This window comes from Nomascus leucogenys, chromosome 1a (assembly GCF_006542625.1).
Source record: "Nomascus leucogenys isolate Asia chromosome 1a, Asia_NLE_v1, whole genome shotgun sequence".
In the NCBI taxonomy this organism is placed as follows: Eukaryota; Metazoa; Chordata; class Mammalia; order Primates; family Hylobatidae; genus Nomascus; species Nomascus leucogenys.
In genome coordinates, this window is record NC_044381.1 from 87,029,812 (window position 1) to 87,053,039 (window position 23,228).

The 23,228-nt window shown below is 45.4% G+C and overlaps 1 protein-coding gene across 8 annotated transcripts in view; it reads left to right on the forward strand.

Moving 5' to 3' along the window:
* The window catches only part of SMOC1 (SPARC related modular calcium binding 1), a 156,729-nt gene that overhangs the window by 108,985 nt on the left and 24,516 nt on the right, over positions 1–23,228 (forward strand). For 4 of the 8 annotated variants that reach the window (XM_030812646.1, XM_030812648.1, XM_030812658.1 and 1 more), the window contains exons 6-10: positions 1,522–1,611; positions 3,547–3,627; positions 19,960–20,152; positions 20,690–20,772; positions 22,592–22,697. In XM_030812646.1, the coding sequence (XP_030668506.1) occupies positions 1,522–1,611; positions 3,547–3,627; positions 19,960–20,152; positions 20,690–20,772; positions 22,592–22,697 (553 nt within the window). Of the gene's footprint in view, positions 1–1,521; positions 1,612–3,546; positions 3,628–19,959; positions 20,153–20,689; positions 20,773–22,591; positions 22,706–23,228 lie in introns of all 8 variants that reach the window. The other 4 variants (XM_030812653.1, XM_030812664.1, XM_030812669.1 and 1 more) reach the window with 2 other exon arrangements.

The window sequence follows — 23,228 nt, forward strand, 5'->3', positions numbered from 1 at the left end:
GAATAATAGCAGGGTCAGGTGTCACCCGACTGTCAGCTCAGCTGCTGGCCTCAGCCTCTAGCAAGGGTTAGAGTCTCCATAGCTCTTGAATCTTAAGCTCCCAAGGGTGAGATGTTGATGCAAAAAAGAGATCAGGACTCTGTATCCTCTCTCCCTCCCCCAGTAAGATGCAGGAAAGTCGGCCAAAGTTACTGAGAGCTCCAAATGGTAAAGGGTTGTTATTATTGATGACCTGACTGGCGTCACAGAGACTATCTGAGAACTTGCAATCTGCATAAATAGTTAATGCTCAGAGAATATAGTGTTCCATCCTAAAAGACCTCTAAGGGGTCTTGAGAAGAGATGGATGGTGTAATCATCAAACCACCTGAGACAACAGTGCTCTCCTTCCCTCCCCCTGTGGAGAGAAATCTCTTAAACTATATAGCCTTAAGAGGCACAAAGATACCCTCTCCCAGCCTTCTCTAAGGAGGTAAAAGTATTTCTTAGGGGATGAAAAACACTCATTTTACATATGAAACACAAATATATATACAGTTTCTTTGCATTATTAAAATTTCATTAGGGAGATGATTAGGAAAAAATTACCTAAAAATGCTCCTTAGACGAGTGATCATGGAAAAAAGGTTGAGAAATACTGCGCTAAGCTAAGGTTTTTGGGGCCCTGGTGAAAGAACTCAGAGTCCTGGAAGGTAAATAAACAAAGTCTGCACTAACTCCCGACCTGCAGAGGTTCTTGCTGTGCAGAGAGGACTGCCAACACTATTAGAATGATAAGCATTAGGACTTTGTTACTGGGAGCTCCCTGCTCCAATCATCTATGTTAGAAATTTCAAAGCAAGTCTAGGGTGATTTCTGCAAAGTCCCATGTCCTCTCCCACTTTGCTTGCCCTCCCTCTTATTGGGAATTGGGGTGTTTGCTATTTCCCAGCTAGAAGCATTCTAATGATTCCTGATTCTCTTCAGTTCCGTGTGCTGGAGAGAGAATGGTTCTTCCTGCCTTTTTATCTGTTTTAGGTGAGAGTGGAGAAACAGCGAGGAGATTGGAAGGGAACAGCACACAGGTCTCTTGTTTTCCTTGAACTCTTTAATCAGGGCCACTGAGCTGGTAGCTTTAGGGCAGGAAAGGAGCTGGGGACACCATAATTTGATGCCATAAGGATTGCCAACCTTATCCTAACATGCCTGGCCATAACTCAGGGCTGAGGGGGAGATACTGCCTCCCAGTTTTCCTGCGGGAACAAGGGCCAGCAGAGTCATACTGGTATCCTCAGATCTGTGAGAAATGGTCCCCCAAAGCCATGAAGCTTTAGCTCCTTTCGTCCATGCCTTGGGATGGTGAACACACACCTGGATTCGTTTTGTTGTTTTGTCTCTCTATGGTTCTCTTTTCCTTCTTGCCCTTTTCTTCTTTTGTTTCTTTTTCTTTGTTCTCTTCACTGGGACTTGGCCGGGCCTTGTACAAACCCCAACCATTCAACAGTGCTGGAGAGTAGATAGTATTTACCTCAATAATGGTAGTCTCCTTTCGATTCTTTTTAACCCTCAATTCAGATGACGGGTCTAAGCCGACGCCCACGATGGAGACCCAGCCGGTGTTCGATGGAGATGGTAAGCTCTTGCATTACTTCTGATGTTCATTCTCCCACTCATTTTCAGGTTTGGGAAAAGTCTTAACGTTGGATGTTTGTTTAAGTTTTATTATTATTATTTTCTTTTTTAATTTTAATTTTTCCCAGTGTAAGCTGGGTTGTTTTAACCTTTTTAAAAAATGCAAATCCTCCCAGGAACTGGTACACTCTCCAATTCTGGAAGGGCCCTCTGTTCTCTCAGGCTTCCTGCCTGTCTCCTGGTGTCCAACAATAACACAGGCTGGACAGACCCTTGGAGCTGCCAAGATCCAGGAATCACAGCTGAGAAAGATAGTCAGGCCGCAGTGTCCCTTCAGTAAATTAATTGGCAGTTACAAGTGTCCACTCTGTGCCTGGCACTGTGTGAGCCCCTTTCGGGGGATGAAAAGGAGGTTTGGAGATGTAAGCCTTTGCTCTCAAGACAGCTGCACTCTTAGAGTGCTCTATGTGTTAAATTACGTGGTCTCCGTTCTTATTGTCATAGACATTTATGGAGGAAAGAGATCACCATGGTCTGGGAAAAGCTTTTGTGAAGAGCCAGGACTTGAGCTGGATCTTGAAAGTGGAGGGGAGGAGTCTGGGTGTTGCAGGCAGGGTGCTGGCATGGACAAGAGGGGAATGAGGTAGGGATGGGATACGGTGAGGAAAGTCGCAGGAAGGAGATTGGCCAGTGGGACTGGTTTGTGTAGGTTGTAGAGACGTTGAGAGTTGAGGCGGGACATTTTGGAGAGGAGAAATTCTAGGTCAAGAGAAATTGTGGCTGGTGGCAAAAGAGAGGCTGGAAGTCTCTGGAGGCATAGAGAGAGGATAGGAGTGCGGGGTGCAGAAGGTTCAAGTTGGAGGTGCTCAGGGCCTGTACTCTTCAGTGTACTGTACTGAGTACTCCATATTCCGCTGATGAGGAACTGGAAGTTTGGCAGAGTGAAGTCTCTAAAATATGACAATAAGGTTGGGATTTTAGTGCAATATGTAGCAAACTTTGAGTAGCTCCTAGCTAAGTGTATCCAGCCCTGGATCATGAGACTGGGCAGAGGGACAGAAGAATAAAAAGAAACCATGCCATGGGTTAACACTGTGGCTATGGATGTCCCTAGCACAAGCTGAGCTCTGAGGAGGATTGAAATGTGCAATATCCTTTGCGATCAGCTCACTTATGGGAAGATTTGTATGTTCATGTCTAAAAGTTTAGGTGTAGATGTCTCTGTGATCCACAAAGGTCCTGGACCATTGACAAGTCTGGGACCCTGGGGGGTCAGGTGAGGGATGAAGACTGTCTCATCTTGGGAGACCTCCCCAATACCCTCATTGAAGGTCACTCCACAGTGTGCTCAGGGTCACTTTAGGATTCCCGCCTGTCCACTGGGTGACCAAATCCTGGAGAGGCTGGAGGCACCCTGGCACTCTCTGGATGGAGGAATTCAGCCTCTGCGCATGAGAAGCCATTAGAAAGGGGATTGAAGCACACATGAGACACACTCCTTTCTTTCCCATCTGGAGCAATCTTGGCTCAGCCGTTTCCCCTAGAATGGTCTCTGTGGTTTGTTTGGCGTTCGTTTGTTGATTTATCCCCTTTAAATCTTCTCCCAGGGAAGCAGCTGAGAGGGACTTGGCTTGGCCCATGTTCCTCGCCTCCTGGGATAATATTTTTATTCCTGGATGGAGTGCTCAGCGCCTCTGCATTCTGACCACTCTGCTTCCCAGCACAGGATGCCCCTGATCAGCTCTTATGAGCTGTTGGGGAGAGGAGCTTCCGTTGTGAGGAAGGGAGGGGAACTGGGAGGAGTGGATGTGGGAGAGAGCTGAAGCCTCAATGCCTCAGGCTTTGAAAAATGACTATTAAGAAGTCTGAGGTTACACTTCCACTCACATAGTCTCTTTGCCCAGACTTTTTCTCTCTCCTTTTCCTCACCCCTAGAAATCACAGCTCCAACTCTATGGATTAAACACTTGGTGATCAAGGACTCCAAACTGAACAACACCAATATAAGAAATTCAGGTAAATAACCTTCCTTGGATTACATATGTACCTAGTCCATCCTTCTTTGCCCCGTGGTTCTGTGACTACTTACTGTGTGAGTTTGGAAAAGTCATTTAATCTGTCTGGTTGTCAATTTCTACAGCTATAAAATAAAGAGATTGGATGAGTTAATCCCTTCCAGCTTTAATTTTCTTCAATTATCATCTCAGGGATCATCTTTCTTAGGTCGTTGATCCTCTTAACAATTTTTTTTTGACTGTATATTGTAATATTTTGATTAACTTTCCATATGCCATGCAGAAGAATTTGAAAGAAGAATGACTGGACATATAGAAGTTGGACTTCAAACCTGGAGGGAGTTGATTCTGTGTGTTTCAAAGGCTCTAAATAGCTGCTTACAGTCATGTCTTTTCTGGTCTGATCTTTTGGTAGGGGGTCTTGTGAGTGGTCAAGTTTGAACACTGGCTGAACCCTCTGTAGAAAGGTGATAATTTTTGAAGGGTGATCATATTTGTAGGATTTTTTTGTAGACTCTATTTAATATCAATAAAGACCAGAGGCAGTAAAGTCTATTTACTATCAATAAAGACTAAATATTCATCAACAGGAGAATGTATTCACAAGCGAAATCTGTATCTCTATCAAGGAGGATCATCTTTTCAACCGAAGACTTCATTATGTGAAATACCACTCTGCATAATTTATGCCTGGTTGTTGAATTTAGCCATATCTTCTTTTCCTTATAGGTGGCAAGACTATGAACAAAAGATATATGACTTTGAACCAGCAGGCAGAATTTTACATGACCATCAATTAATGAGTGTCCTGTCACTGGTCCCCTTCAAGTTGACCTGTTCACCAGCTCTGTCCTAATGGTGGCGATGTGGCATTAGAATGCAAGGAATTATATAGGCCAGGAGGTGAATTCACATGCCATCAGTTGAGTTCCTCTGTGACTTGGGCTGGTCATTGCCTTTTCATGTGTCTGTTCACTGATAAAAGTTGGAGATACGGGATGGTGGAGTGAAAGGAGACTATGAACTCCCTTGGGTCAGTCTTTGACAGAATAGTGCAGTGGTTAAAGCACAGGGTTTGGAATTAGTGAAACCTGGGTTCACATTGTAGCTCCAACACTTAGTGACCCCAGTCAAGTCACATGATTCCTTTGAGCCTCAATTCTCATTCATAAAATGGGAATCACAATCTCTCCCTCAAAGGACTATGGTTAAAAGTTAACTAAGATAATGTCTATATGGCACTCAACTGATGCCTGGCTAACTGATAAATTGTAAGTACATGTATTTATTATTATCATTATTATTGGTATGAATAATGGGAATAGTAATGATGGTGCTTATTTTGAAAATTCTTCAATCACAAAGAGTTTATGATTGTCACCTTAAGCAAAGGCATCTATTAGGCTTCTTCTTAGGACCACCTCTAGTCCCCTTTCCCTGTTAGGCAAATATAAATCAAATAGAAGTGGTTTGGGTGCCTGTAGTACCTGGTGCTGGAAGTAACATTTGCAACTGGTCTCCTAGTCCCTGAGGCCCTGGAAGGTCTGCAAGACCCCCATGAGTTAATTCTCATTCTGTGACCAAGTGGAAGATATGAAGGTGAGCTCTCTGAATTATAATATACAGCACTTTTTTGCCTGAAACACTCACTTGGCCCGTAACAATTGCTTCCTTGAATTTCTTTTTTCACTTACCCGTGCATTTGATTGCTTTGGGGAACGATGGAGGAGAAAAGATCATCATCATCATCATTATCAGTAAAATTAGAATAGCACTGTCATAATAGCTACTTTGTATCAGGTCCTGTGGAACTTTACATTTGTCATCTCACTTGAGCTTCACCATAACCCTATGAGATAGCTATTGTTCTTGTCTCCATCTTGCAGATGAAGAGTCAGAGACTGAGACAGAGGAAGTAACTTGTCCTGAGTCATAGCTAGGGAGTGGTTGGGCTGGAGAAAACTAGTTATCCTTGGGAATAGAATGCCTGTCTTCTTGGGCTGTATTCTCTGTGTGTAGTAAAGTGGTGAGGTCAGTCAGTTGATAATCTTTGCTTCCGCTGAAGTTCTTCTGCTTTCATTCCTACTCTCCAATTAGATGAGAATAGGGTCATGTTGAGAAATGGATTCTGGGCAGGTCCCTCCACCTTCCTTTTGTTGGGGTGGCCTGGCCACCTTTATTTTTCTCTGGCTGACCCCAGTTATATCTGTAAGGTTAGTGTATGTGACAGGATAGTTGGGAGCGACCTAACAGTTCTCTGGGAGAAACTGAGAGCAGGGCTAACTGTTAGAGATTGATAACTTAGGAATCTCCTGCTCAACTGGGACTTCTTCCATCGTGATCAACTGGTAATATTGACTGAATGCCTATCAATCTGACATAATTATGTATAAAATATATGGTGCCACAAAGGCCTATAACAGGGGTTGTCAAATGGTCGCTTGCCTGTTTTTGAAAATAAAGTTGGGTTGGATCACAGCCACAGCCATATATTTGTATAGTGTCTGTGACCATTTTCATCTAAATAGTAGAGTGGAATAGTTGTGACAGACCCTGTATGGCCTGCAAAGCCTAAAATATTTATTATCTGACCCTTTACAGAAAAGCTTTCTTGCGTCTGGCATATATGATTGAAATAGAAGCATTTGGATGGGAGTGTGTGTATGGGGATGTCTTACTAAGTTTTCTGGCCCCTCTCATAGACCAGGCAGGAGGATGCTTCCTGACACGCCCAGGTAAGCCTTCATCAGCACAGGAGCTCTGAGGCAGCTCACAAGGCTCTTCACCATCTCACACAAACCTTTTCCAAGCTTTTATGTCTGGTTCTGGTGCATGCTCCCACAAACGGGTTGCCAAAAAAGCATCTTGAGGTTTGGCTCTCTTAGGCAGGGGGTAGGGAATCTTTTGGATGTAGCAGAGATAAACCACGTAATGGCAAAAGCATGGGCTTTGGTGTCAGAGAAACCTATAACCTGGTTTCCAATGCTAGCTTCCCACTGAGAGGCTTGGTGAGCTTGGGAAAGTTAATTAACTTCCCTGAGTCTTGATTTCCTTATATGTAAAACAAAGTTTTAGTGCCTTGCAGGATTTCTTTGTGAGGACTCAAGAGCATCTGTGTAATGCCTGGCACATAGTAGGTACACCATAAATGATTTTTCAAACCCAACAAAACACTGGTGAGTCTTGGTGGAACATCTTTATGTCTTCTGCTAGCCACTTGTTACATGTTATATTTGGTTTAATGAGAAGTCAGATATACCTTAATGATAACTTATGTCTGGATATTTGGCTCTGGTAGGGACTGGAGCCTCTTGGCCAAACACCTGAGACAATTTTTCATTAGAGTTTGATGGATGATCCTGGGTTCAGGTGTGCTTCAGCCTGCATCCCCGGGGAGGTTGCCATGGGACTCCGTGAAGCCCATCGGGGTGAGAGCTCTTCTTCTCAGCTGTCTCTCAGAGGCAAAAAGGCTATCCCAGTTTCTTTTACACCCCATACATCCTTTTTTCACACTCAGACCCTGTGACGCCAGGTTTGTTTTCTGGCCTGGGGACTGTTGATGTTGGAAAGGTTCCACTGGGCAGCTGAAGTTTTGCAATAACGTGACACATATGCCTACAGACTCTCCTAGTCTCCTTCTCTGCTCCTGGAAGTTTTGGTCCTTGTTTTTAAGGCTTTGTCATGTGTTCACTATAGTCAGTGTCGCCTTTTGAGTACTTGGCAGGTTCAGCATTGACAGATTTGCTTCTTTGCTCTTCTCTTCAGTTCTCGCCTCCATTGAACCTCTCCTCCATTGCATCTCCAGTGCACCAGGAATTCCTTTTGCATTCAGGAAGACAATGTACCTGGCCAGCTAATACCCTAGAACTTGAGAACAGCATCTTCCCATAGATGAGTGTTGGATGGAGCCTCTGTTCTGCTTTTATAAGGAAATATGAACTCTTGCTAAGTTTTTTTTTTTTTTTTTGAATCAGGGGTTGGCTACCAAGGCATTTCTTAATATACCTAGTGTTTAAAATATTTTTTAACCATCTACATGTTACAGATGATAAAGATATGAAATAAGCGACAAGAATTAGGTTTCTTCTAATTCTTCACCTCATCTTCTCATGTTTCTAATTTGACTATGTGCAGGCACTTTCCTATGGCTCTGATTTATGTCTTTGTTTCTATATGACGAACTTCTACCCTTTCTCCTCTGGGCAAGTATAATCTCTCAGGAAATATGTTCATGCAGCTCTTCTCTGTGCAGCAGAGTAATGCTCCCAAGGCCCCACCACTCATTTCCTTCTGCCCTGGGGGCTTGACTCTGTGGCCTCAAGTGGAGTGGAGTGGTGTGACTTCCCTCTTCGTTTTGTCATCTCTTTCTTTCCTTTGTCCCTGTTTTTTTCCAGTTAACTTCTTCCATGATCTGATCAAGGACCTCCAGGAGGCCCTAGACCCTGGCCCTGTGAGTTAAATCTGAAAGGGCCATGCCTTTCCTCCCTTGCCTCTTAGACCCACAGCACTTCCTTCTCTACATCATTGAATGGAGCAGCTCATGGTGACTCTGCTCCCTGGAGATACAGCCATCAGCACAGACACAAGGTGGAAATGCATTTCTTTTAAGTTTTACCATGAAAGTGACACCCTGGCCTCCTCGTGCATGACTGTGACTGTGTTTGCTCACGTCACCTTACCTGTCACAGGTAAGCTGTTCACAGTATCAGAGTGCTGCTCTTCTAGGCCTGCTTCAGGCCACTTGGCCACGTCTTGGATTGCTCCTTCCTCACCCAGGAAGTTCCTGCTGGGATAGCTGCTATGACTGGGACTTGGGGTCACTGAGGCAACTGCACCTCCTGGCTGGATTCCCCCACCCCCCAAGCCAGCACTCTTGGCCCGCCTAGAAACCACCGGCTGATGTAATGACTTGAGGCCTGGAAAAATAAACAGCTCGCGGGGGAAACCAGCGGTAGCCATCGTAAGCAAATACCCCGTGGCCACCTGGAATCTCACACATGACGTGATTGGGAGGAAGAATGAGTAATCCACTAACGTTAGCAGCCGAGGATGGGTCTGGGCTTGTGTGCATTTAAAATATCTATATAAAAACACACCCTGGATATTTATTTCCATAACTGGCCTTCTGGATGTCTGCCCATCTCTCTGATGCAGGTGCCTTGGTCAATCATGGCCAGTAGAATTGAGCTGGGGATGGGGGATGGGTGGTCATCCCTATGGCTTTCTCCATGGCAACAAAGGCCTTGTTCTTTCTTAAAATTTCCCTTTGCGGAGAGAAGCAATGAACACACTTGGAGGCCCCAGGGAGCCTAGCCGCACAGTCCATTTTTACCTTGTTTTAAAATTAGCTTTCCTGGTCGCCTTGCTCCTTCGCCCCACGTTGTCTGCTTGGAACACAAAGGTGTGGGAGGGTGGAGGGATGTGCTGCAGGACCCAGCACTGGGATGATGTGCTGCACCAGCAAGGGTTCTGTTTCTGTTTCTGGAGGTGAGTGTGTCTGCTTTTTAATGTTTGATAGCAAAACTACGTGCCCTGGTATTTTCCTTTTGGCCTCTGCTGCTAAGACTGAAATTAAAGATCTTGCCCAGGTATTGTCATTGGCTCATTCCAATTTTCTGGAAGTCAACTACAGTCTCTGCTTAGATCTGAGGGTCCTTGTTCCGTGTTTATTTGTAAAGTGGCTTTGGAAGTAGTTGGGGTCTACATCTCATAAACACACTCACACAGGCAACACTCATGTTTTGGGGAGTAAAGAGTGAAGTTATGATACTTTATTTTGATAAATTTAAATAGCTTTTCCATCTTCCACCTTTGTCTGTGCCTTCTCCTCCCTTTCTGTCTAAATTTTTATTTGCTAGAACTTGCTCTTAAAAGTACAGAGACTGTCAGTTTAAGGCCAATGAAAGTACAGAGACTGTCAGGTTAAAGCCAATGAAGTTACTGAGAAAAATTAGAAAAAAGGCAGCTTGCTATTTCTCAGTACTTGTCATTGCAAAAATACTGTGAGGTATTTCATATTCTTTTTGGTGGAAGGGTCATATCTGCTCACTTAATGCCATGAGTCAATAGAGATGGGAACTTTTCTAAAATCTGAGCAGATGCGAGTCAGTGATGCCTTGGGGGAAAAGTTAAAAAGAAAAATGCCTCCATACTATATTGGGACAATCTATCCTGGATGAAATATCCTCTGTAGAATTTCGATCTTGTTCTTCCCTACCCTGTAGGAACTCAGTCTCTGCGTGGGAAGGAAGCGGTCACCACTTCAGACCATGGTGAGCCATGCATGACCATTTTGGGTTACACAGAGAGAAACTATTTAGACAGGCTGGTTGGTTTGTAATTTTCCCTTACACCTCCTCACCCATGACACTTCATCCCAGCAGCATGCCCTACTTATAGTGCCAACTGTAAACATCCCTGTGAGGAGGTGGCCTCGGCCAACGTCAGGGATATGGGGTGGATGGTGTTACTTTTGTGCTGAAGATGGGATCTCCGAGACATAGCAGGTCAGGTGTGGCTCACAGGCCACATAGCAGGGCTGTGGAAAGAGGTATGAGGTACGAGGGAGAACCTGAGAGCACCGAGCAGCCTTCCCCTTAACCCAGCCCCTTCCTGGTGCTCTGAGTTCCATTGGGACTTGGGAAGCTAAGTTTGGATCTGGCCCCTGAGTCATGGGGAAGTGCACTTGATTTTGTTTAATTGTAAGACTGTGGGCTGTTAGAGTGAGAAGGGCCTGAGAGTCATCTAGCATTGCCACTTAATTTTAAATGAGAAAACAGGAGCCCAGACTTGCTAAGGGCCTTGTCCAAGGTCATAGATCCATCAAGAACTATCATGTGCTAAGGCCTCTGTTTGCCGCTGAGGGTTCAAAGGATGGAATACAAGGAACATTTACGGCAGGAGCTGACCATTGGGCAGTGGTGCACCAAAGGGATGGGGGGCGATGGTGTGGTCCCTACCAGTGGGGAGGAGTATTTTATCACTGACATTGTTTTGAATTGCTGGCATAGTGATTATAAAAAGCAGATAAACTCTTAGCTATATGTGCATATTTTTTTTTAGTTTACCTACAGACCTAACATCCCTTTATTGCCTGCCTCTGGAGCATACTGCTCCATTCCCCTGCCCTTGGGCAGCTACTGGAGTCCTGTTGAGGAGACTGGTCATTCACAGGGATAGGGCAGGAAGACCATGTTTGCTCCACACTGCTACCTTAGACAAGCTAATAGGAATAGTAGCTACCATTTAGCAACTTACTATGCCACCAGGTTTAATGTTTTTCACATATGGTTGCATTTAATCTTCACAATGACCCTATGAGGCATGTGCAAGAGTTACCTTACTTTTACACCTAAGGAACCTGAACTGGCCAAGGTCACATAGCGAACAAGGGGTAGAGCCTGAATCATTGACTACAAAGCCCATGCTCTTGACTGCCTATACTGCCTCTATTCCAACTGTTGCTGACTTCAGAACCTTCTAACATGCCGGACCCTTGGATAGGAGTATGCAGGAGGAGTGATAGGCACTTACTACTGCTTTTAGCCTTGCCAAGGAAGCCCTAGTATTCCCTCATTCCCTACCTCTAGTTCCCTCTGACTGCCCTGAGTTCTCTCTGGCAGTTGAGCTTTTAGACCAAATTCACATCTCCATCTGGGCTGGAGCTGGAGACAGTTCTTCTCTTGGCCAGTGAGTTAATCAGAAGGGTGCTCCCTCCAGGGAGTTCTCCCGGGTCCCTTTGTAGGTTACAATTGAGGGATGATGTTGGATTTTTGCTTTCTTTTGCTGCCTATTCTGTGGGGGGAAAGGGCTTTTTAGCTTAAAGGGGATGAAAAACCCATGCCAACAGAAGTGTGACTTTAATTTGTGCTAATTCTGTTTCTATTCTCCCCATACCCTCCCTCTACCTGATACAAACACAAGCACAATTTCAGCGGCTGACTTTGTTCTGTTTGCCAGCGACGTTTGCTTTTTCCTTGCCCTGGTAGGGCCTTTCCTTTTCTGGGCCAGTTGTCTGCCCTCTCTTTGGAAAGGAGCCCTGAGCAATGGTTCTGTGGGCTCTCCCCCTCCTCAGGGGCTCCCAGAGCCCCTGCATAACTCTGAGTCGCATAGATGTTGAGAAATTGGGAATTGGGAATTGGCGATGGCCAAGTGGCACTGAGTGGTGTGCGTGATGGAAAGCCATGGTGGCAGGGCAGAGTTGGCCCAGCAAATGGTGCTTGGAAAAATGATCCCCTGGGGGCCACTCAGCCCCTCCTGTGAAAAAGTGCAAAGTCCACAAATAAGAAAAATAACCTGTTCACATAGTTGGCTTGAAACCATAGGTGCTAAAACCCCATGTGGCTAAATAAACAGCAAGGGCCTGCTCAGTGATGTCCCATAAATCATGGAGTCCAGCAACCCTTCCCCGGGGTACCACATCTCGTCCCTGTGCTAACCCTTCTGAAACAGCAAAGTCAGTTCCTTACAACCTGGTCCTATCTTTCTCTCTTTTACTCCCGCAGTGCCTTCCTCTGCCAAATTCTCAGCCACCCGACAGTTCTGGAACGCTCCCGACACCACACTCTCACATGCTCGCACGCTGACCTAGAGAATCCTGAGGCTGGGACCATGTGGTTTCTTATGCCTCTGGAATTTCATGTTGTAATTTAGAAAGGTTGTTTTCAACACACAGTTTGATATTTTGGGTTATCTTTCAGCATTTCATTCATTTTTGATAAGAGACTAGGTGGGTGTGAAGTATTTGAAGGGGTTTCAGGGTCACTGTAGGTGACACAATGCTAATTTTTTCTTTAATATTCTTGGCTCAGTGGGACAACTCCTTTTGCAATGAAACCTAAGTAAGTGCCTCTCATTTTTCAGTCTGGGTAACATTTTAATTGATTTTTCCCCTAAGAAAATCCAGTGCTTGATGGTCTGAGGATTGAGTGTAGCATTTCCCAGGATGTGTCAAAGGGATAGTTATTCTTTTTGCAGCCTCTGTGGTCTCATCCCTGCGGTTTATTCAACAGTGGGCAGCCCCATCTCTGAAGTGTCAGACTAGAATTCTGTGAGAGGGGTGACATAATGGGGACTCAAACAATAGAAGGGTTCTTGGACCAAGTACCCTTTATGAATCTTGTACACCAGAGATTCCATGGCTCTCCTATGGCCACCAGAGATGGGTGTGGCGAAGGCTAAGGAAGGATGTGCAGAGTTCTAGTTTCCAGGAACTTGCATCCAGTGAAGTCAGGGTACCGAGGACAAGGGGCCCACGAGGGCAGATCCTCCACCACGGCCACACTGCTTCTAGCCTTGTTCTGGGCGGGGCCTCAGGGAAAGCTTCAGGGATGGAGGATGGCCTAGAATGAGGGTAGGCAAAGATCTCATGGCTTATTCTTTCTGCTTGCTACATCTTAGAGGATTTTTCTGGCCTCTCCAGCACCTGACATGATGCCAGCACCCGACATGATGCCAGCACCCAGTACATATACAACCAGTAACATCCTGGGTGAGAACCTGGGTCTACAAGGTCCCAGTCCTTTTTTATGTCCTTTTCCTGGGCCCTAATCTCATTTGCTACTCAGGATCCTGCTTTAGGTCCTCCTCTCTCAGGACAATGTCAGCTTACTTTTCCTGTAGTGTAAGGAACTCCCTGTCCGGATGGCCAGAGTAGCCACCTTGGTTACCAACCGAGCCTCCACTGGGAGAGCTTCTGATTCTTTCTCTGGGAAGACTGCATCATTCATCAAGGCATCTTCCCAGTCCATGTTTTTATGGCTTGTGACTCTTCTTCAGTTCTTCTGCATATGGTTCTCTGTAAGATTAGCCTTTTTTCTTGCACTTATTTTTCAGATGGACTTCACGATGCTTCATGTTATAGGTCAATTTGGCTAGGCCATCCTGCCCAGTTGTTTGGTCAAACACTCATCTAGATATTGGTGTGAAGGTATTTTGTGGATGTGGTCAATATTTACAGTCAATTGACTTCAAATAAAACAGATTGCCCTTCATAATGTGGGTGGGTCCCATCCAATCAGTGGAAGGGCTTAAGAACAAAGACTGAGGTGTCCCCAAAAAGAAGGAATTCCCTCTCCAGACTGTAACATGGAAATACTGCTTGAGTTTCCAGTCTGCTGACCTGACCTATTGATTTTGGACTCAAGACTGCCCCATCACTCTTACCTGAATTTCTAGACTATTGGCCTGCCCAACATATTTTAGATTTGCCAGCCCCTATAATTACATAGCCAATTCCTTAAAATATCACTCTCTCTGTCTTGTGTATCTATAATCTGTAGATATCTAGCACTTGTCCCTGTGCTAGCCCTTCCAAAACCAATAGATATAAAGATACACACACACACACACACATATACACCTGTCTCTGTCTTCTGTTGGTTCTCTTTCTCTGCAGAACCCTGAGTGACACAGACCTTCTGTCTACTGTCTGCCCTCTCCACCCATCTCTCCCTTCACCCTCTGCTTCCTCCATCACCGTGAGGTTCCCATGTTCTTTCTCCAAAAAGCTTACAGCATAGCTGGCCTACCAATAACTGCTGACTGCATGTGCAGAAGGTGCTTTGGGGTTGGGTTACCCAGGATCTCAGCTTTTCTGTCTGCTCCTTTCTTCAGCAGTTCCTCCTCTGGAAGGCAGTGTCTAGAAAGAAAGGCCAGCCCAAAGATCTGAAACTCAAATCTTGTAATGTTTATGTTTTTTGGCCATTTTTGCTTTAAACAAAAAAAGAAGAGAAGGGAAAAAGATGATGAAGAAGAAAAGGTTTCTGGGATAAAAGACTAAACTCTGGGCTAAAATCAAGACTGGGGATTAGCTGAGGATTTAGGTTATCCATGCTTTCCTTTGTTCCTAATCACCACGAGTAATTGAGAGGCACAGAGGCCTGGGCTAGTCCTAGCCGACAGAGCTGTGCTCCAGGCTTATCCTCTCTTAGTGGGATGTGAAAGAACCCGTGCCCTGGGCCTGGAGACTGGGTTCATGTTTGTCTGGTCCAACCTCTTTTTTCCTCTCCTGTCTCCTGCCCTGCCCACTCCTGCTGGACTTTGGTCCTTCTTTGCTATGTGCAATTAGTGGTGGACAGGGTTGTGTGCTTTCTGGTGACAAGGGGTGGACATGGTTTCACTTCTATTTGAGTATTTACCATGTGCCAGACTTGGTACTGGGCAGTTTGCTTGGATGTTTTTTCTATTGCGTTTCTTCTCTTAGGCAGTCAGAGGTTTGTCAGTGAAACTTTAACCACTCATTGCCAAGTGCGGAATGACCTGACTCTCACTTCTTCTCTGCACCATCTGAGGGACAGGATTATAGGGGCAGGCATGTGAAGTGTGTGGCCACGCATTTCCATGCCCCCACCCCTGCCCACAGCCCTGATTGTTCCCTCTCCCCTTCCGTTTATGACTTCCAGGTGTTTACAGATGGTCCTGGCCCATTCTCATAGATACCTAACCAGACCTTCTAATCTTGCCATCTCTCCCTCAATGTTCCTGAGCAGAGATTATTTTAGAACAGTGTGTGTTCACTTCTGGGGAGCTCCTTCTCTGAACCCATGATCATGAAGAGACCCACGAAATAGGCCCCCTGTCTTGCATTCTGGAAGGGGACTTCTTGGTACCTAAGAAAACTGATAGATGTGAATTTTAAGATGCATTTGAGATCTAGGTAACTGAGAAGGACAGAGGATGATAGTGGCCCCATGGGTGGGCTGGCTTTTTGGGTCTGCTACTTCCTAGTTCTGTGATCTTGATCCAATGACTCTGCCAGTCTGTGTTTCTGCATCTTCCTGTATTCAGTGAGGATAAGAAGAACACTATTTTAGAGGCTTGTTTAAGTTTGAAGTGAGTTAATACAAGCAAACTGCCCAGTACCAAGTCTGGCACATGGTAAATACTCAAATAAATCTTAGCTATTGTTATTCATTTTAGAGTTCTGCAATGCTGGATGAGTTACAAATTTGGGTCCTCACATATGGAATAAGCTTATGTCCTGTGGTACTTACTGATTAGCATCTGCATGACCCATAACCTCTAGAGAAGCCCTTCAAGAATAATTGATTGGTTGATTGAAGGGCTTACAGGGCTACAAAAATACATGTGGGGTAAATTGATGAGTAGTTGAGGAGGTCTAGATGTTTCAGTTATCTGTTGCTGTGTAACAGACTGCTCCAAAATGTACTGGCTTACCATAAAAATAATTTATTCTTTCTAATGTGTCTGTGGGTTGGCCGGGTACTTGTTTTACCTGAATTTACTCCTGGACTCATCCAGGTGGGGGAGGATCAGCTGGGCTGGAATGTACAAGGTGACCTCCCTCTCACATCTGCTGTTGGTACTCGCTGTTGGTACTTGCTGTGACCTGAGCTGCTTCCCTTTCCTCTCTGTGGCCTCTTGTTCTCCAGTAGGCGAGACCAGCTTCCTTGTGATGATCTCAGGGCAGCTTCCACAAAAGTGAAAGCGAGAGCTGCGAGTCCTCTTGAGGCCTCGGCCTGACACACAACATCAGCATTGCCTCTAACACTCTATTGGTCCACGTGGAGGGGTCCACACAAGTGCATGATCACAGGGAGGCACAGTTCAGTGGGGACTGTTTTGTAATGAGGTGACCTATACTGAGTAAAAGAAAAATGTAGGTTAGGATAAAAATCAGATTAGCCTGTGGCAAGAAGATGATCTTGCAGAGGTGAAGCACCCAGCCAGTGCTGAAATGTCAGCTCTGCCACTTCCTAGTTCTATGATCATCCAATTTCTCAGCCAGTCTGTGTTTCTGCTTCCTTTTCTGTTCAATAAGGATAACAACACTGCCCTTAAAGGCTTGTAATGAGTTTGAAGTGAGTTAATACAAATAGTGCACCTAATTCCAAGTCTGGCCCATGGTAAATACTCAAATAGATGTTAGCTATTGTTATTCATTTTAGAGTTCTGCAATGGTGGATGAGTTAAATTTGGTTTTAAGTTTTCCGCTTCTGAGGCAAAGAGAGAAAAATATCCAGGTACAAGATTTGTAGCGTGCTTAGGTCGAGAAGACATCATTGGTCAGAAGAAGCTGTGCTGTGTCCAGCACATTTGGTTTTGAATGCAGCAGATTTGGGATAGTCTGCAAAGACACTGACATAGAAGAGCTCACTGTAAAAATAAAGTTATTCGTCTCCTAGAGCAAATGGTTAGAGGCAACACTGTCTAGAGGTTAGCAAGTCAAGCCTGACTGTCAGGATCCCTGGCCTTTCTCTCTCCCGGCTGAGTGAACTTGGGAAAATCCATTAATTTCTCCAACGTTCAGCTTCCTTGTCTATAAAATGGGCGTAATAATAGTGCCTACCTCACATGGGCAAAGGGATTCATCTGGTAAAGCCCTTAGTCTATTGCCTGGCACATATCACTCAATGAATGTTTGTTTTTATTGTTATTAGTTGTAAAGATGATTTTAAGGGAGATTTTCTCTTTGCTGTAAGACAAACTCTCTGTGTACTCTTCACAGAGGGTTAGTGTTATTATGATAAATCACTCCTGTCTCTTTCTTAGAGGCACCTGGACTTGCAGATACTGTAATGAAGTAGTAAATCAATAATAAAAATAATAAAATAAAAAAGTAATAAACCTTGCATTCAGGCTTTTAAAAAATTCTTTGCTATCCCCCATTTTTCCAAATTAGTGAGCTTTATCATTTATTTTATTTTATTTTATTTTATTTTATTTTATTTTATTTTATTTTATTGAGACAGGGTCTTACTCTGTGGCCCAGGCTGTAGTGCAGTGGCATGATCATGGCTCACTACAGCTTCAACCTCCTGGACTCAGGTGGCCCTCTCACCTCAGCCTCCTGGGTAGCTAGGACTACAGGCATGCGCCATCACACACACTGGCTACTTTTTGTGTTTTTTTTTTTTTTTTGTAAAGACCGAGTCTTGCTATGTTACCCAGGCTGGTCTCAAACTCCTGGGGTAAGCAATCTGCCTGCCTCAGCCTTCCCAAATGCTGGGATTATAGGCATGAGCCACTGAGCCTGGCATTTTAATGATTTTATTCTCCATGGAACTTCATAGACACTGACTATAAACAGCTCAGAACAGCCTTCAAGGACTTCCAGAAATCCATCAACAGGGCCCAAACCACGAGTCTGTGCCTCTTCTTAGATGTCTCCTGTCCACATTTCCGAGGGTCTCGGGACCCCCAGTGGTGTGAAGTCAGGTTCATTATTCGCTCTGCCCCTGGGGAAGTTCCCCCCTTCTCTCTTTGCCTCTTGCTTTCAGTCTGATTTATGGCTTTAGAAGGTTGGCCTGGAGAGTCTTAATTTAAAGCCTCTGTCAGAGGTTGTTACATGAACGTGGTGCCAGTAAAAAGCTGTTTTCCTTTGGTTTTGCTCCTCTATTGCCTCTTTCATGGCATGAAATACGAGGTAGGAAAATAAGGCTACCAAATTGGGGTTGGGGGAGCTATTGAAAAATTCTTGCATAATCCCCTTGAAGTTGCCATGGCACCTTCCCAGCCAGGGGCTGAAGTCAAAATGCTGGATCTTCAAGCCAGGTTTCCCCAGGCCCCTCTCCCTGCTCAGTTCCTGTCTCTTTGCTGCCTCTAGATGCTGTTGTGGTGGTAGTCACAGTTGGAGGCAGAATCCCAAGTCTGAAGTCTGTCAGCTGTTTTAAACTCCTCTTCTTCTAGCCAAGGAGATTCTGTTTAGCTTTTCTATATTTGCATTATGAAAACAGTAGTTTTTTTTCACTTCCCAAATTCAAAATAACATTTTCTATTTTAATAGTGAATATGCTATATGTGCCTGCCTCCTGGCCCTCAGATATTTTTATGCCCCTAAGGAAATATTTTTACCCTGCAATGAGAATCACCAGGCTATTGTTTTCAAGCATTTTCCTAGCAGTGAGACATAGCATTGTTTTTCTATCATCTGACTTATCTGTAAAACTGCACTGAGCTACTTTGTGTCTCTGTGTACTCCTATGGTTTGTTTAAACACGCGTGTTTTACCTATATGTGTGTCATTAACACAGCCATTATTTCAAGGAAGCTGGCTTCTTTACAGTGGAGTTGAGTGTCTGTTATTTTGATTACTTGTGCTGTTGTTCAGTGCACAGCATGGTTCTCCGGGTTGCTGATACCAAGTTCCTTGCTCTTAAGAAGGGTATTTTTGTAACGATCTGTAAACATTCAGTAGGATGCCCAAGACTGCATTCCTGTCAACTTCTTCAAGAGAAGAGTTGTAGAATAGTGGTATGAAAGAAATATAGTAGGTAAATAAACAAGTAAATGAAAAATAAAGTAATAGTACAGGTTTATGATGTGATTCTTTTGTTATCAAAAAAGTAGATGTGTGCACCCGTATTTCCATGTATGTATGTACATAAAATCTAGGGAAGGTACAGTGTTTAACTTTGGCAGGATTATAGGTTTTTCCAAAGTTTCTTTTTCTAAACTTCTTTATAATAAGAAACCCAACACTATTTATTTTTAATAATTAAAAAAAAAAAAAACAGAAAAAAAAAAACAAAAAGGGAAGCCAGGCAGGCTAAGTGGTTGATTGGGAAGAATTTTCAGGTAAGTGGCTGTGCAGATGTGAGATGCCCTGGAGCTGGCCATGCTGGACACAGGGTACCATGCACTGTCTCAGCCGGGGACTGGCTCGGGGGAAACCAGGTTTGGCGGTTCAGACACGCTCATGTGTTCCTGAGGCTGAGTGCAGACACCATCCGCCTGGGCCTGTTTTCTCTCCAATTGGATGGATGCAGCATTGTGTAATTCACTGAAATTCACTCGGCCTGCTTTTTCCAGAAGCGTTGGAGGGTGGGGAGAAGCCAAGGCTGGACCTTGTTTCTGCTCCTCTTGGGTGCTGAGCATCACTCCACATGAGGCTGATGGCCACGGCTCCATCCTGCTGTGTCTGGGCTTGGAAGGGTCTACACACACAGGCATTCCTGCATCAGCTTACAGGGTAGCCAGGCTCCTGCACCCACCTCTCCTGAAGCCCATAGACAGAGCATCAGCAGGAGCCACTCTGAAAACAGTGAGATATTCCACCCTTGGGACAAGCTGCCACTCTGAGAAGGGGCATCCCTGGAGTCCCTGTCTGGCTTGTTGCTGCAGTTGAACCTATTTGGTGGGAATGCTAATGAATGCTGGCAGCAGAGATGGCCACAGGGAGGTTCTGAACCTCCAGCCCCCTCAGCATGCGCTGGCGTGGGAGACAGCTCTCTGTGGTAATTCATCAACGGGGCAGCTCATCAGTTCCTTGGGTCCAGGCCTGGTCCTTGCTACTTACTTTGGATGCTGGGCACAGAAGACAGGAATGTTAAATCACAGGAGTGATAGTCACCACAGGCTGTGTCTTTTGCAGAGAAAGTCTACTCATGTGACCAGGAGAGGCAGAGTGCCCTGGAAGAGGCCCGACAGAATCCCCGTGAGGGTATTGTCATCCCTGAGTGTGCCCCTGGGGGACTCTATAAGCCAGTGCAATGCCACCAGTCCACTGGCTACTGCTGGTGTGTGCTGGTGGACACAGGGCGCCCGCTACCTGGGACCTCCACACGGTAAGCTCCCCAGGCTGGGTCCTGGGAAAAACGCACCTGCTGGCTGTTATCCATGCTGGCATCTCCCAGTGTTCCTGCCCTGGTTTGGTGGGAGTTGAGTGCCTGGGAGAGCAATGTTTTCAATGAGTAGAAGAGTTTCAGTTAGAAAGACCCTAGGACCTGGATTCTGGTCACAGGCCTGTCTCTTTCTAACTTAAGACCTTGGAACAGTACTTAACCTCTCTGGACGTCAGTTTCCTGGTGAGATTATTGCCCTTTCTAAGCCACTAGGTTCCATGGGTCAATAAAGATACTGTGTGAAGCTCAAGTGGCATTGTTATTATGCTTGAGTGGTTGAAATGACATGCCTGAACATGTCTCAATGGGAACACTGATGCTAAGATTGCCTTGTAGCTGCCGGACAGTGCAAGAGATATCGTGCTGCCTACCCTCGGTGCTTTAGGCCTGGTGACAACATAGATCATTGCTGGGCAGTAGTGACTGAAGTAGGCTCAGTTGCCAGCCCCTCCCAACCCCCCCATATCTCTCTTTTCCCAGCTACGTGATGCCCAGTTGTGAGAGCGACGCCAGGGCCAAGAGTACAGAGGCGGATGACCCCTTCAAGGACAGGGAGCTACCAGGTGGGAGACGATGCTGCCCTGCTGGCGCCGTCACCTCCTTCTGTTCCTCCACCCTCTTATTATGCAGAAGAAGCTGTCTCCTCTTTGTCTGTTTCCCCATGTGTAAGGTGGAACCAGGAGCCGTGGGATCTGCATCCCAGTCTGGGATTTATCCCTAATTAGCTCTGTGCTCTTGTGCACGTTGCTTCTCTTCCTTGTGCCTCTTCGTCTTTATAATGTAGTCATCAGGCTAAAATCCCGTCTGCAACTCCACAATGCGTTGTCCATCTGAGGTCCATGAGGACAATGTTTTGAGCACTGTGAGTTATTTTTTCCAGGGCTGTGAGGATAAGATAGCTCACAGGGAGGGGCTGTCCTGAGCGATGTGGACAGTGTCTGTTGCTTGCTCTGAAGAGGCAGATGACCCCTGGTGACACAGGACGACCATGGAGTGTGACACAAGACACATAGGCAGGGCCCTGGTACCGCCAAATGGCTGATGTGCATGTTTCCCCTTATTTATAGCAATCTCTGCCTGCAAGTTACAGTAAAATTACTAAATATTGGTGGCTTGGAATCTTATTGTCTTTACACAGCACAAAGTCAGATTAGTGCTGGTGGGAAATGGGCCACCTTCCCATGACCTATCAGGACTCCAAGTGAGAACTGAAAGCAGAGAGTTCTAAAAGTCAGGGAGTTCCACACGAGATTTGTAGAAATCACCCCATCACAAGAGTGGAGTCATGGTGGCCAGGGTACCCCTTTAGGCTAACCCCTCAACAAATGTGAATTGAGATTCTACTATGTGCCAAGCACTGGGTATAATCTAGTGGTCAAAGTTGACATGAGACTTACAGAGTGGAGGAGACAGATTGGATGCGAATAAATGAGTACAGGCATTTATAGATAGTCGTGGTGGGTGCTCTGAAGGAAAAGCAGAACGTGCTGTGAGAATGGCAGGGAGAACCTGCTTTAGATTCCACAGCTTCTCTGAGAAGCAAGTGTTGAACCTGAGACCTGGAGGATTTGGGGACAGAAGAGAATGAGCTAGTTGCTAATTTCTGTGTGGAGCTGCTTTGGAGAGGAGCACTGGGAGTAGTGTAGAGGGCCCATTTGGTGCTGGTGATCGTGACTTTACAGGACACCCATTTATCCAGTCGTGTGGTGGTGTTTTCCCCAGCTATGTGGTGTAGACATGGAAAAGGCGTATCTATAGAAGGTTCATCTGTGCTTTACTGTGTTTTCCTGGAATAATACAAGGAGGAAAAAAGGAACAAGGACTTGGGAGTATTTACAAGAGAGATGCTGTAGTTATAATCTAAGATGGATGAGGAGGGAAGTGAAAAAAGGAGGAGGCTCTTGGATGGATCCGGTGGTAGGTGTACTTAAGTCAACTTTGACCACTGGGGGTTCTCTCCCTCCCTTGTGTTCCCACAGCCCCTAGTTCTTACCCCTAGCACAGTATTTTTCTCACTTTAGTATGACTGCTTGGCTATTAGGTTGAGTTCCCCTGTAGATGTGAACTTTACAAGGATAAGGACCTTCTGTATTGTTCACTCTGTATCTCTAGCATTTAACATGGTGCCTGAGTTGATGTCTAGCAAAGATGTGTGGAATGGAAGAAAATTGAAAGCATTATTTGGTCTGATGGCCCTTTGTGGGGTATGGGTAAAGGAACTATGGAAGTTTATGAGACTCATCTGATCAGTAAACAAATCACTAAAGTGGATTTGGCTGGACAAGAAGGGCTTTGAGAAGTTTAGGAAAGGATGGTAGTTGAGAAAGCTGTTGACTTGATTTTTACCTGGCATCTACCTTCAAATCTCATTTTATCTTTTAGGCTGTCCAGAAGGGAAGAAAATGGAGTTTATCACCAGCCTACTGGATGCTCTCACCACTGACATGGTTCAGGCCATTAACTCAGCAGCGCCCACTGGAGGTGGGAGGTGAGAATGTGAGCAGGAATCAGGCCCAGGAGAAAAATGTGGGGCCCCTGACTTTTCAGATGCGGAGGGAGGGTGGGAGAGTGGGCAGGGTTTGGGGAGGGCAAGGGCTGGAAGTTGATCTTTTTCCTGAAACCATGTGCCCATAGCTTTGACCCGCCTTCTGTCAAAAATCTTCCTGCCCCTCTACCTTCCCTATTCTTTGGGAGCTGCTTGTCGCTAGCTTTTAGTTACCTCATTTATAGGAAAGTCCAGGGCTGTCTGGGACTTCCAGCTGTTTAATCTCAGAAGGTGATGGGTTGGAGTGAGAGTTCTGAATGGCAGGAAGGGTGATGGATATGTCATGGGGACAGGGGGGCAGAGAGGGAGCACAAAGCACTTTGCAATTTTCTTCTCTCTTAGAAGGCAGGAACCAAATGCCTTTTTGGCATCCTGAGAATTCCAAAGAGCTCTTGGCAATGGAATTGGACACTCATATAGCCAAATACAGCTCAGGTCAGGAATTGAGGTGGTAGCTGAGGCAGTCCTGACGTG